This window comes from Leptopilina boulardi, unplaced genomic scaffold (assembly GCF_019393585.1).
Source record: "Leptopilina boulardi isolate dan_hultmark-lab unplaced genomic scaffold, ZJU_Lbou_2.1 LbouV2_223, whole genome shotgun sequence".
NCBI lineage: Eukaryota > Metazoa > Arthropoda > Insecta > Hymenoptera > Figitidae > Leptopilina > Leptopilina boulardi.
In genome coordinates this window covers 2,059,412-2,074,012 of record NW_026137778.1, presented here as the reverse complement: position 1 = coordinate 2,074,012, position 14,601 = coordinate 2,059,412, and the positions used below count along the sequence as shown (strand labels likewise).

At 26.2% G+C, this 14,601-nt stretch overlaps 1 protein-coding gene across 1 annotated transcript; it reads left to right on the top strand.

The window, feature by feature from the left end:
* The first annotated feature begins 220 nt into the window (after nucleotides 1-220).
* LOC127279784 (uncharacterized) lies at nucleotides 221-13,475 on the top strand. Its single transcript, XM_051302344.1, has 12 exons — nucleotides 221-566; nucleotides 3,703-3,816; nucleotides 3,889-4,114; nucleotides 5,895-7,317; nucleotides 7,393-7,506; nucleotides 7,579-7,825; nucleotides 9,250-9,401; nucleotides 9,493-9,827; nucleotides 9,888-10,397; nucleotides 10,456-10,568; nucleotides 10,638-10,845; nucleotides 10,921-13,475. The coding sequence occupies exons 2-12, from the start codon at nucleotides 3,732-3,734 to the stop codon at nucleotides 11,396-11,398; spliced, it is 3,891 nt and encodes a 1,296-aa protein (XP_051158301.1). The 5' UTR covers nucleotides 221-566; nucleotides 3,703-3,731; the 3' UTR covers nucleotides 11,399-13,475.
* The last annotated feature ends 1,126 nt before the right edge of the window (nucleotides 13,476-14,601 follow it).

Here is a 14,601-nt window from a genome sequence, read left to right as displayed (position 1 = left end):
ATTTATATTATTTACCCAAACTTTATTGTATTTCACTTTTTAAATATTTATTTGAATTTTATAACAGACTTTCAATTTTAAATTTGTTATTACTTTCTCATGTAAGAATATAATAAATAAAATTTTTTCGTGTGCATTAAAAAAAAAATTTCATTGTTAATATTGTATTTTTTTTTTTTTCGGTAATTTTATCGGATAGTCTGTGATATATCAGTCGACAGTAGTCAGCTGCCAGCGTTGGCAGCGTTCAGATTTAAAGTGGGTTGTTCTTCTTTTATAAATTGCGTGTACTTATATTGTATACTTTATTTTCTTTTTAAGTTCTTCTTTTTTGACTTTGAAAAAAAGAAAGTTCATTTTCACTTTCAAAAAAACAAAAAAAAAAGAACAAAAATGAAGAACATTTGTGAAGTGCGTCAAATTCTAGAACCAATACAAATGAGTTTTGAAATTCGAAGATGAATAATGACTAGCACTTCTGTCATATCAAAACAAAACGCATTAATTGTGCAAATGCAATAAGTCAATATATTCGTTTCAGTTATTAAATTGGTCTCTTAATAACGGTAAGAATATAAATTATTATCAAAAAATTATTTTTTCTAAAATTACATAAAATCAAAGTGGAATTTTGAAAAAAAAAACAATGTAATTAAATTTCAAATAGTCTATTATAAAATGTGTTGTTTTTTTTTTAAATTAAAAGAATGAATCATTAACAATTGAAAAATAGAGAATTATTAATGAATTTTAAATAAAATAATTTTTGTAATTTATTTTTACATATTAGTTATGATTGTTAATAAAAATAATAATAATATCAACAATAACAGTAACAAAAATAATAATAATAATAATAAGAATAATAATAATAACAATAATAATAATAATAAAAATAATAAAGTATTCTAATAGCCAAATATAGTTCATCAAATTTACAAATGCATGTTGTTGCAAAATTTTATTCATGGTACATTGTTTTTCATGACTGCTATGTATAGACATAAACGTAAACAGCTGTTATTTTTAGTAACACTGGAAAAAAAAGTAGTGGACGAAAACTTTACGCATGTATTTAATTAGTTTGAGCATTCAATTACATGATTATATCACAAAAATCAATAATTTAAGTTAATTGTAATATAATATTTTTTTAATTTATTATAAAAATTTTCTATTAACAAATAAAAATAGTAACAGGTTTTTCTTTTTTGTTTTCTTAAAAGATCATTTAAATTAATTATTATATTAAAAATTGTAGTATATTAATTTTCCAATTTTACACTAAATTTTTTTTTTACAATCAATGTTCGTTTATTGAATGTGAATGCTTTCAAGAGGAAGACGTCATATAACTAAAAATAAACGTGATAGTCGGTAAAGTAGTCTCAGAGAGTTACACACATTATATATATATACAGAAATTAAATTCCCTCTATGAAAGATAAGACAAAAATTTTATCAACAATTTTTAAAAAAGTTAATTGTAAATAGTAAATAAATTGATTAGAAAGAAAACAGGATTTTAAAAATCATATATATGTGTGACATTTATTTAGTAAAAAAAAAAAGTAAATTAACTTTATGATAGAGTCATTTGAAAGGTTAAAATGATTATTAGATTAAATGAATATAAAATGAATAATCAATGAAACGCCTTTTTTTAAACATGAATTCTCTCTATACCAATCATGATTGAAATTTGTTAATTGATAATATTGTAATTATTTTTAAAATAAATTAGATTTAATCAAATAATTAAATAAATAGAATATAATAATATTTTTGTGGTGTAAAATAATAATTTTCATTATAAAATAAAAAAAATAATAATAAAATTGTTTTTAATTTTTAAACAATTTTGATTCGGGGAGAAATGATTCAATTGTTTTGTTTTGTTCAATTTATGATAGTTTTTATTACTCTTAAATGTTGATCAATAATAACGCCATTTAACAGGTTTCACTAGAGAAATTAAAATTTATTGTTCTGCGCGTATTTTTATTTTTAAAATTAATAATATTTCATCTATTTGTAATGCACGGGAAGTATGGATCACATAAATAATGAACATGTACATTATTTGTACAGCAGATATGTTCAAAGTTCAAAATTAATGCGTGCTACATTCTTTTAAACATACAATATATATATATATATAATGTACACATACCTGGCGTCTAAAATATCCTAGTTCATTATAAAAATGTATATAAGTACAATAAATAAAAATAAATAAAATAAGTGCGTCTTATTATTTTTGTTCTTTTAGCGTAAAATGGTAAAAATTCATATTTTTATACGTAATTAATAAAAATAAAATTTTTTTAAATTAAAAAGTTTAAAAAATTTTAAGTTTCATATAATAATAAATTAAATATTTAAAATTAAATTTCAATATTTTATATTTTACTTTAAATTTTTATTAATTTTTTTAATGTAAATAATAATTTTTCTTAAAGGTTGTGAACAAAAACCGTAGAGTAGAAAATAATTGAATTATAAGTTTAATTATAACAAAAATACTAATAAAAAAAAATTAATATTTCTAAATTTCTTGCGTGTTGTATTAAAGAATAACTTTTAGTCAATATGTCGTAATGACTGAATTTTGAAACACTTCGTAGAATTTTATTTATTTACTCTAATTTACATATTACCTGAAGACTTTAAGACTTCACATTTTCAATTTCAATTCTCAAAAAAAAATTCATATAATAAATAATTTAATAATAAAATAAATTTAATAAATTTTACAATAATAAATAAATTTTGTATTTCTTTGTTTATTGATTTCCATTCTGATAATTTATGTAATAAAAATTAAGTTTATAATGTTGTGAAGTTATAATTTTCTTCATCAGTGTTTTATGAAACTAAAGTGCTTGTCAAGAAATGATCTACATTACTATCACGGATCTATATATAGGTATATATATATATATACCTAGAAAATAACGGCAGTCATTGACATTGTAAATAAAAGTCATTAATCATTATCATTATATTTTTTGTATATATGTTTTTCAGACACAATAAAAGTTTTTATTAAAAATTTTTTATTTTAAAATAATGAAATTTTTTTTTTTAATACTCTAAATTTGAATCAATAACATTTTAACATTACAGCGATTGTTTACTATAAAATAAATAAACATTTTATATTTGTAAAATGTTAAAAAAATAATTGTGAATGCAGTAAATTTTTAAAATTATTTTTTAAAAAACTAATTTTTCCATAGTAATATATTTTATTCAATAAAAATTTAATTTTTTAATCGAAGTAATATTTTAATAAATTTTAATCTGATTCTCAGTAAAAATTGTATTGAAATAATTTTCTCAGTACTTCATTGATGAATGCAATTGATATTAAGAAACAAGAAAAAAATGCTTTTCATTAAAAATTCTTTTTTGATGTGTTGTTATATCAGTAGTTGATGATTTTCAAAGTAAAACATTTTGCAATCAAAATTTTTTAAGTCAAAGATCATTATTAACATCATTCTAGTATTTTTCCATAAGATTAAAATCATGCGTAATTTTTCATCATATAAACTTATAAATATATGTTCATTATGAGATTTTTAAATTTTCATTCTAAGAGGCATATAAAATACAAAAATAATATAAAATTATTTCTCTTTTCTTGAAAACAAAAAGTGAATATTTCTAATTTTTTTTTTGTTATTTTTTTTATAGGTGACAACATAAATGGTATATACCAAAAAATGCTTGTTTCAAGGTATATCCTCAGTTTAATGGTTTTTATAATTTTCGTCAAGAATTCATATTCGAACACTTGTCTAACTGAAGGTTAGTTAATTTTAAAAATTATAAATGGGGAAACATGTAAATTTAGAAATTAATTTTTTTTTTTAATTACAGATATACAACCAAAAAGGGTTGTTCATTATGAAGGTCAATTATTAAGTATCAATTTTGAAATCTCACGAAGAGTGACGCAAAGGCTTGTGACGAGGGTTATGAAAATTTTTTTGACTGATATTTTGGGTTATCCAGACGTTGCTGTAATTGAAAATGAAGACTTTTTTCAAACAAATATTACTTATTCTAGACTATCCGATAAAATGATAGCTTCTGGATACAGAGAGTAAGTAAATTTGTCACGAAAATGAAATCATATTTTATTTGGAATTTAAAGTAGAAGTCCGTTTTAGAACACGAAAATTGGCCACTTTTTTTACTATTTTTTTTCTTACTCACTTTTTTTCTAAATTTAAATAAAATTTACAATTAAAAACTATATTTTAACTAAACGAGACAATTTGTGTATTTAAATTATTAGGTCCAGAGGGCGCTAAAATCAGAGTGTAAAAATTGTAATTGTAATTTTTTGCGGTGCCCCAATTGAGCCGGCCCTGATAATCTAAAATCAAAATGGATTTGTTAGTGTACATTCTAGTGGAGTTTTGAATTGTTGTATGAACAAAATTTCTGAAATATTGATGATGATGATAAAATGATAAAAATTTTTGAAAAACAACATCAAATTTTAATCAACGATCTCGAAAACCTCCGAGTAACGAAGTTCAAGAGAATTCAGTAACATTTTTAAATTATGACCGTCATATTGGATCCGCCATTTTGAATTTTAGTAAACCGACATCAAATTCGTAATCAGAGACCCCAAAAACCCCCGAGTAATGAATTTCAATCGAATTCATTAACATTTTTAAATTATGACCGTCATATTGGATCCGCCATTTTGAATTTTAGTAAACCAACATCAAATTCGTAATCAGCGACCCCAAAAACTCCCGAGTAATGAATTTCAATCGAATTCATTAACATTTTACAAATTATGTCTACCATATTGGATCCGCCATTTTGAATTTTAGTAAACTGACATCAAATTCGTAATCAGAGACCCCAAAAACTCCCGAGTAATGAATTTCAATCGAATTCATTAACATTTTACAAATTATGTCCACCATATTGGATCCACCATTTTGAATTTTAGTAAACCGACATCAAATTCGTAATCAGCGACCCCAAAAACCCTTGAGTAACAAATTTCGAGCTAATTAAGTAATATTTTAGAAATTATGTCCGCCATATTAGATCCACCATTTTGAATTTTTGAAAACTGATATTAGATTCGTAATCAGCGAACCCGAAAATCCTCCGAGTAACAAAATTTAAGCGATTTCAATCAATTTTGACAAAAAAATTTCATCCATATTGGATCGGCCATTTTGAATTTTTAAGAACAGAAATCAGATTCGTAATTAACGACCCTGAAAACTTCAAATAACAAAATTTAGGGGAATCCAATTAATTTTATAAAAAATTTCTGCCATATTATATCAGATATTTTTAATGTTTGAAAACCAATTTCAGATTCAAAATCAACGACCCCAAAATCCCCCGAGTATCGAGTTTCAAGCGAATTCAGTAACATTTTACAAATTATTCCGCCATTTTCAATTTTTGAAAACAAATATCAGTCTTGTAATCAGCAACCCCGAAAACCCCCGAGTAACAAGTTTCATTAAAATCCATCAGTTGTTGTCTAAATCAACAATTTGTTAATATAGTTTGTTTATAGCAATATAAATTTTTATGTAAATTAAAAATCAAACTTGACAAATCTATTACACATTTGATACAGATTATTAAAAAAAAAAGAAATCCAAAATCGGTTGTGAATTGTGGGTTTTAAAAAACTATTCTTTTTCAAACAATGTAGAGACTAACGATTTTAATCTGTATGACCTTTTTGGATATATTGGTTCAATTTCTCTTTAATTATATTTTTAAATGTAAATTTTTTTAAGAATAAAAATCAGTGAGACAAAATAGTAAAGAGCTGCTTCTAAAACGGATGTCTGCCAAAATATATAAAAATTATTATTTTCATTTTTTGATAGAATTCCTGATGTTATGGTGAATATGGAGGTGTGGACTCCACCTCATCTGGATACAATGCCACTTTTAAATAAATACAATGTGAGAGAACTGGGTTCAGTGACATCGCCTGGTCGATTTGGTTGGTTTATACCAGAAACATTATCAAAGTTAGATGACAATTGGTTAACATTTACCAAAAGAGAATCAATTTCGCGTTTTGTGTTGGATGCCAATAGCTTAAAATTAATCAGAAATTATGTCATTAATGACAGGACAAAAGAGTTTTACTGTCAAATGGAATTTTGTCAAAATGGAATGTATATTCCTAAACAATGTCAAATACACAAAGACGAATCATGTGCAACAATTTTAGCTGAATATCCAGACGTTACTTTATTTATTAAAGATCATATTGATTTATTAAAGTTATATGTACAAGTTGCATGGGTTGGTCCAAATTTGAAGTACTTAACAAAATACTTGACAAAACAATTATCGGAAAATATTACCTCACTAGACATATCAAATAAATCATTTGTTATTTTGCATTGGACGCCTAGTTTAATAATACCTAATGAAAGAGAATTTGTGCCTATTGAATTTCCACATTGTCGAGAACACATGGTCGTAGGTTGTGCTTATGAATCTAATAAATTGGAAAAAGTTGTATGGGAGCAATTGGAAATTGTAGCAAGATTTGCATTTGAAGCTATAAGTCGTGCTAAATTTACAAGACAAATGTATGAGGACTTAATAAATCGATATAACAAATTTGGAAAATCTGCTTTAGATGAAGAAACAATTGCTTGTCAGTGGTTGAAGGATAATTTAAATTACACACTAACAGAATGGAAACCAAAAATTGAGAATAAAAATAATTTAGTGATTGGTGGTATATTTCCCATGACTGGTGATTTTTATTCTGCAAAGTCAATTGTTATTGCTGCAAAAATGGCTAAAGAAGCAATCAATACAGATAATGTAGTTTTGAGAGATTATAAAATTACTCTAATGGCCGGTGATGGTCAATGTAAACCTGAAATGGTAATGAAATCTTTCATAGATTATATAATTCATACAAATTATGAAAAATTAATTGGAGTACTGGGTCCAGCGTGCTCCGAAACAGTAGAACCTTTAATTGGTATTTCGAAACATTATAAAACTGTTGTCATCAGTTATGGAGCTGAAGGTTCAAGTTTCAGTGACAGAAGTCGATATCCATATTTTTTTCGTACAATTGGTGAAAATAAACAATACAAATATGTGTATTTGGCATTATTTAAAAAATTTCAATGGAAAAGAGTGGCTGCTCTAACTGAAGATGGCCAAAAATACACAGAATACATTTCTTATATGCAAGATATACTTAGGAACAATGATATAAATTTAATTGGTAACATCAAGTTTCCAAGAGAACGAGAACTTGATGTTATGACAAAGGTATTTTGAAATTTCACTATTTTAGATCAGTAGTTGTTTTCTGAAAATTATTCTCCAATAAATTAATTTCCTCAGTATTTGCAAGAACTTAAACAAAAGCGTGCTCGAATTATTATTGCTGATGTGAATGATCAAGTAGCTCGTCAGGTCATGTGTGAAGCTTATAAATTGCAAATGACTGGAGCCCAGGTAATATTTTCAAAATTCAAAATAGTAAATAATTTAATCAATGTTTTCGTTTTCCAATTAAATTTTTCTTAGGGTTATGTATGGTTTCTTCCCGTTTGGCTTCATTCAAATTGGTATGACATTGATTTGCATAATGAAAAACTTGGATCTAATATATCATGTTCTACAGATGAAATGAAAAAAGCTATTGATGGTCATTTAGGCGTCTCACATTCTTATTATGGCAATGATAATGATATTATGCAAGAAGGCATTACTGTTGGCGAATGGAGACGAAAGTATGAACAACGTTGTGCTTCACAAAATCAGCGTACATCAGGTATTATTGTAATGTATTTAATAATATATAGCAGTAAATTAAAATATTACGGTGATAGTAACCTATAGTAAATGACGTACTTGTTAGGTTATTAATTGCCACACTTTAAAATCCAAAAAGAAAGAAAAAAAGACAAACCTTATAGCTTTGGCATAATCTTTTTAGTAGAAGCATTTTTGAAGATGATAAAAAATCGTTGAGTATCGTACATTTTTGATAATATCTGAGGAACCCGTTAAGATATTTTAGGTTTGTTGGATTTTAGTTGTTGTGATAGAATCGAACCAAATGGTCAAAAAGTATTTATTAATACATCATTTTCCTCGTAATTTTATAAGGTTTATAATGAATTCCCGGCGGTGATGCATAAAATATAATCCCAGAATAAACTCTGGTAAAACTCCCGGACTGTTTCCGGACAAATTTGGAATTAGTTCGAAACAATCTGGTTTATTGTCAGGTTATTGTCATTCGGAATTAGTCCGGCTAAATCTAAAATTTACCCGATTTCTGTAACTAGTGAATCCGGAATTAATCAGGTCTAATCCGAAGTCAGTTTGGTCAAACATAACTAGTGAATGCAGATTCTAGATTTACTGATTACACAGGCCGGATTAATTTTTGGTTTCAATAGAAATAATTTTGCGTTTATTAATTGTGTATCATCCAATTAATTTCGGATTAGACCGGATTTTTCCAGATTCATTTCGGATTAGGATTTTTTACCAGAATAAATTAGGATTATTGAGGACTATAATACCGGATTTTCCACAAAAAAATTGCGGATTATTACTGACTCATGTCGAATTCAGTTTTTTGACAGTACTTAATCCGGATTGTTGCGTAATCTTTGCGGATAGTTTACTTACTAATTCTGTATTATACTGAATTCATTTTGGATTGTTATTTGATCTAACTAAAATCAAATTGTTGCGGGCTAATTGCGGATTTATTTCATGTCAATTTCGAACGATTCTGGACTGATCTCGGATTTATCTTTTCATCCAGACTGATTGCTGATTAATACGAATCATTTTCGGATTGTTGAATTCATTTTTGCAAAATCTATTCTCACAGGAGCCTGTTTTGAGTATTAGGTGAGCTAAACACTTGGACCTCGAAACACGATGTACCTCTCACAGGTTAGAAATTTTGTTTCAGTGGATATTCAATTTTTTGAAATTTTGTTTGGACATTTTGTCCTTACACCTGTTGTTAATTAACCAAAGAACTGTTATTTCAGAGACGAAATGTTAAAAATAATTTTTCTGATTCAACGCGGTTATAGACATCTTAAAAAATGATTGGCGTCTATACCAAAGCTAGAAGTTTAGGATTATTTTTTTCGACTTTTGAAACTAATACACATAATAAATTTTTATTTTAAAATAATTCATTTTGATAGTAGGAATAAAATTTTTTAGCATATGCGGGCTTTGCTTATGATGCAATGTGGACTTATGCTTTGGCAATAGATAAACTTTTAAAGGAAAATCAGAGTTACGTGTTCGATCTTCATTCCGACCATACAGTTAATCGATTCACTAAAATAATTGCTCAAACTGATTTTCATGGGGTTAGTAAACTATAATTTTATGTACTGATTCAGTCTACTTGAGACTGAAAAAAGATATAAGAATATCGAAATATTATCATATTCTTTTCAGGTATCAGGACACATAAAATTTATTGATGGACCATCAAGACTTTCAACGATAAAAATTATTCAAAGAATAGGCGATGAGATACGTGAGGTTGGAAATTTCTATCCAAATGAATCAAAAGGCTATGGTGGTAATTTAGATTTAAATATGTCGGCGATAGTTTGGTTAACAAGAACCATACCTGATGATGGATCTGAAGCACCAACAAAATGTGTTCTCTCAAATTTAGCAGAACTTTTGAATGTTTCGTGTGAAGGTGCTATTATAATAGCTAATGTCATTGGATTCGGATTTCTTGGATTATTTCTTGTCATTGGTTTCATGGTGATCAAAAGAAGGTAATTGTTAAAATCCTTTTTTTTACATTTCTCACAAACAATAAGGAAATTTTATTTTAGATACGATAAAAAGATGCAAGTTCAGGAGAAATATATGAAATCTCTTGGTCTAGATCTTCAACAAACAGATTCTTCTAGTTTATGGGAAATACCACGCGATCGTGTTGTGATAAATCGAAAAATTGGTGAAGGCGCCTTTGGAACTGTTTACGGTGGAGAGGCATTTTTCCCCGAAAAGGGTTGGTTGGCTGTCGCTGTTAAAACTTTAAAGGTCGGTAGTTCAACGGAAGAGAAGCTTGATTTTCTCAGTGAGGTTGAAGTTATGAAAAGATTTGATCACAAAAACATTATAAAATTGCTGGCAGTTTGTGTTAAATGTGAACCTGTACTTACTGTCATGGAATTTATGCTTTATGGTGATTTAAAGACTTATTTGCTAGCCCGCAGGCATCTTGTTAATGATCAAAAATATGAAGACTCTGATGAAATTTCAAGTAAAAAATTGACAGCTATGGCTTTAGATGTTGGTAGAGCTTTGAGTTACTTGGCTCAATTAAAATATGTTCACAGGTAAGATGAAGAGAAATGGAAAAATTTAAGAATATTTAATATTTGTTCGTTTTTTTAGAGACGTTGCTTCTCGTAATTGCCTGATAAATGCTCAACGCGTGGTAAAATTGGGAGACTTTGGAATGACTAGGCCGATGTACGAAAATGATTATTATAAATTTAATCGAAAAGGTACGTATACTTAGGGATATCAATTTTAATAATTTTTTGATAGTTTCTAATAGGAAGCGTATCTTATAGGAATGTTACCTGTTCGATGGATGGCACCAGAATCTTTAGGACTTGGAATTTTTACACCAGCTTCTGATGTGTGGTCATACGGTGTTCTTTTATATGAGATTATCACATTTGGAAGTTTTCCATTTCAAGGATTGAGCAATAATCAAGTACTGGCTCATGTGAAAGCTGGTAATTCTTTAACAATTCCAAAAGGTGTTAAACCACTATTGTGAGTATATTTTTTAATTCTAAAAAAAACTCTAATTCTGTATTTTTGTTATTGATTTTAAAATGACTATTCTAGAGAAGGATTGTTTCGATCCTGTTGGTCGGTGGATCATACAAAAAGGTCCACTGCTCCAGAGATAGTTGAATTTTTAGCTAACAATCCTCGTCTACTGTTTCCGTGTCTCGATGTTCCATTAGCAAGTGTTCAAATAGAACACAGTGGACAAATGCAAATGCCACATTTGTCTTGGCCTCAACAGAATTCTAATTTATTAGATGTCAATGCTGAGAATGATTCTAATTTACAAATTCCTGAACAAAGTGCGGCTTCACAAGCATCTGCACAATTTAGTGAGGAAGAAAGTTTAAGACCACTTTTAAGACAATTTATTGATTCATCTAGATATACCGAGGAGGGCAATGATGATACAAGAACAAATGTGAGATATGTAAATGTACAACCAGGATTGACAATGACTAATAATAATAATAATAATATAGATGGAGGAATTCCAATGACAGAAAGAGTATCTCAAGAAACTGAATTAGTTTGATTATATATAAACCTTTTAGAGACAAAAAGCATTTTTAACTATATAGTATAGTAAACCACACGCCAAGAAGAATTTATATACGTAGATAATGTTATATTGCTGGATTCTGTGATTTCAATTTTAAGAAAAATACTGCTATGCATAATTTTAGAATTTAAGGGTATAGATGAAAGTTTAGTTACCTATTTCTGTTATTCATTTGGTTGCACATTTACTTCAGTTAGTTTTTTTTAAAATCATATTCTGGTTAAAATTTTAGAGATTCGAAGCATTCTACTTTTTATCATCCAAAATTAGATCAAATTCAAAATTTTCTCATTTTTAGTTTATTTTTAACCAGATGATACATATAAAATAAGTCTGCTCAATCGCTTTCTGAGACTGTTAAATCAAACACACTCCCATAATTATTACACTGGATTGATCGAACTGCTATAGGGATGAAGAATTTTTTTATATTGAAAAATATGTTACCAAAAATCAGTAAAGATGGAAAATCCCTTCATCAAGACTCGAATGAGCGTATTTACACAAATGTAACATTTTTTTAAAAGAGTCACGGGATGGCTCAACTCGATTTTTGAACCAGTGACAGAAACGAACGGTGTAAATTGCGGCTCAATGTATCTGTTCAAACTGCATAATTCAAGTATTAGGTAGAAAAAGTACTGCCTTTAGTATGTAATACAAATATATGTATATATATAAGTGTATACACTAAAAGAAACGATTTGTTGAAAATACCATTTAGTTAGTAAAATATACCACTACTATTTTGCTAGTTCTTTTCATGTTCATTTGTTCATGTTAAATTTTAATTGAATCATATACATATATCATAAAATAGTCATACGTAGAGAGAAATATTCATTAATTTTTTTTTTTTGAAGAGAATTCTGTGAATACATACTGTGCTTCATTTTAAAAGAAGCACATTTTGTTGCATATTTTACTAATTGAAAATGGTAATAGTTCCTATAGAATTTAGTTTTTACTCTCAGTGTATTATTGAAATTTCCAGCCAACACAATATTTTGTTATAAGTTTGTAGTAAGTTTACTGAGCAAAGTTTTTTGCTAAATTTTTTAGATGCTAAATTTTTGTTTGGCTGAATTTTTATTTTACAGTCATTTAATTTACATGACTTTTCGTTTAAAAAAAATTTTCATTTAAGTGAATTTTAATTTAACGGAATTCTCATTTAATTGAATTTTATGTTATTCGAATTTTGAAATGACAGAAACACCAATTCACCGAATTTTTAATTTGTCCAAATTTTTTGATGGATATAATTTTGAAGACGCTGAATATTCATTTGTCCGAAATTACAATGGCCGAATAAACAATCGACAAAAAGATTTCGACGCAATTTTTAAAGTTCACTAATTAGAAATTATCAAGAAAGAATAGTGATTGGTGAATTTTAAAAATAGCGCCGAAATCTTTTTGTCGATTGTTTGTTCGGCCATTTGTAATTTCGGACAAATAAATTCGTTCAAATAAAAATTCGGTGAATTTGAATTTCTGTTATTTAAAAATTCAAGACATATAAAATTAGATTGAATGAGAAATCTGCTAAATTAGAAATTGAATTAAATTAAAATTCTCTTAAATAAAAAGACATGTAAATTAAATAACTATAAAGTAAAAATTCTGCCAATCAAAAATTTGGTATCTAAAAATTTTCTTTAGTAAAAATTCGTATAAAAAGAAATTCTATCAAATGCTAATTTGAAAAATAAAAGTTTTTCTAACAAACAATTATCAAGAATAAATTCTTTTAAAATAAAAATTCTAATTAATGATTTTTATAAAATAATTATGCGCCCTATATGAATTTGTAAAATTTTACTAATTCATAGCAAAAAATTTTTACTAGAATATAATTCAAATTTATTATTATTCATAATGACAAACTTTTTACAATATATTACAATAAGAGCTTTGCTCAACTAACTTGTGTTTAAATCTTTCTAAATATTGTGCCAGCTGAATTTTTATAGAAATTTTATTTTACCATGACACATCTTTCTATATTCTATATATTCTATACATATTAAAAAATTTTTAAATATATATATATTATATACAGAGTGATTTTTATGTTCCGGACACCCTAAAATTTTTTTTTATTCCACTTTTTTTTGTTAAAAGAACAAAAAAAAATGATATTAAAAAAAAAATTTTTAGGGTGTCGGGAACATAAAAATCAGCATGTATATTAATATTAAAACACATAAGATATCTTTGAAAAAAATACATATTATATATTAAAATTTACTAACTTTTTAAATTTTTGTAAGTATTATAAATTAAATTGAAAAAGCTTTATCGTGCATAAAATGTTATTTTAAAATTATGTATAAATTAATATAAATTATATAAATATAAATTCTTATTTACTTTAAAAAATTAACTCCACTGAGAAAAATATACGCTTTTAAGTCAACAACATTTTTACCAAAACTATGAAAATTATTCAAAAAAAATATCATATAGAATTAATTTTCTATTTTACGAATTCAATAGTACATGCGTTTGTATCAATTTTAAATCTAGTTTTCAATCTTTATTTTCATGTTTTTAGTAAAAAAAAAAAATTGTTTGAATAGCATATTTTTCAGTGTTTCACAGAAAAAAGTGTTGTGTGTTGTTTTAACCTTTAAACTGCCCTTGGGGTCTCTCAGACCGCTATCTAAACATTTTTCGTTTATTACTTTTTTAAGTGATTTTTTAAAGTATTCTTTTTTTTACTTTTTTCAAAGTATAATAGAAAATATTTTTTCACTAGCTTGATATTTTATGAAAAACTGTTAAGTGCCAATTTTTCTCAAATTTAAGGGACGCATGATTAGCAGAATTTTAATTTTATAGAATTTCATTTGTCATAATTATTTTTTGAATCGAATTTTTATTTGTTCGAATTAGTATTTTGTAGGATTTTTATCAAAATGATTCTCTATATTATAGAATTTTTATATAACCGAAAGAAAATTCTATGCAATGAAATATTTTACGCAATAAAAATTCTTTCAAATGCCTATTATGTTAAATGAAAATTCGAGAAAATAAAAATTCGAACAAATTAAAATTCTGTGACGTGAATTTACGGTTATATAAAAATTCTATAATATAGAGAATAGTTTTGATAAAAATCCTGCAAAATACTAAATTCGAATAAATAAAAATTCGACTCAAAAATA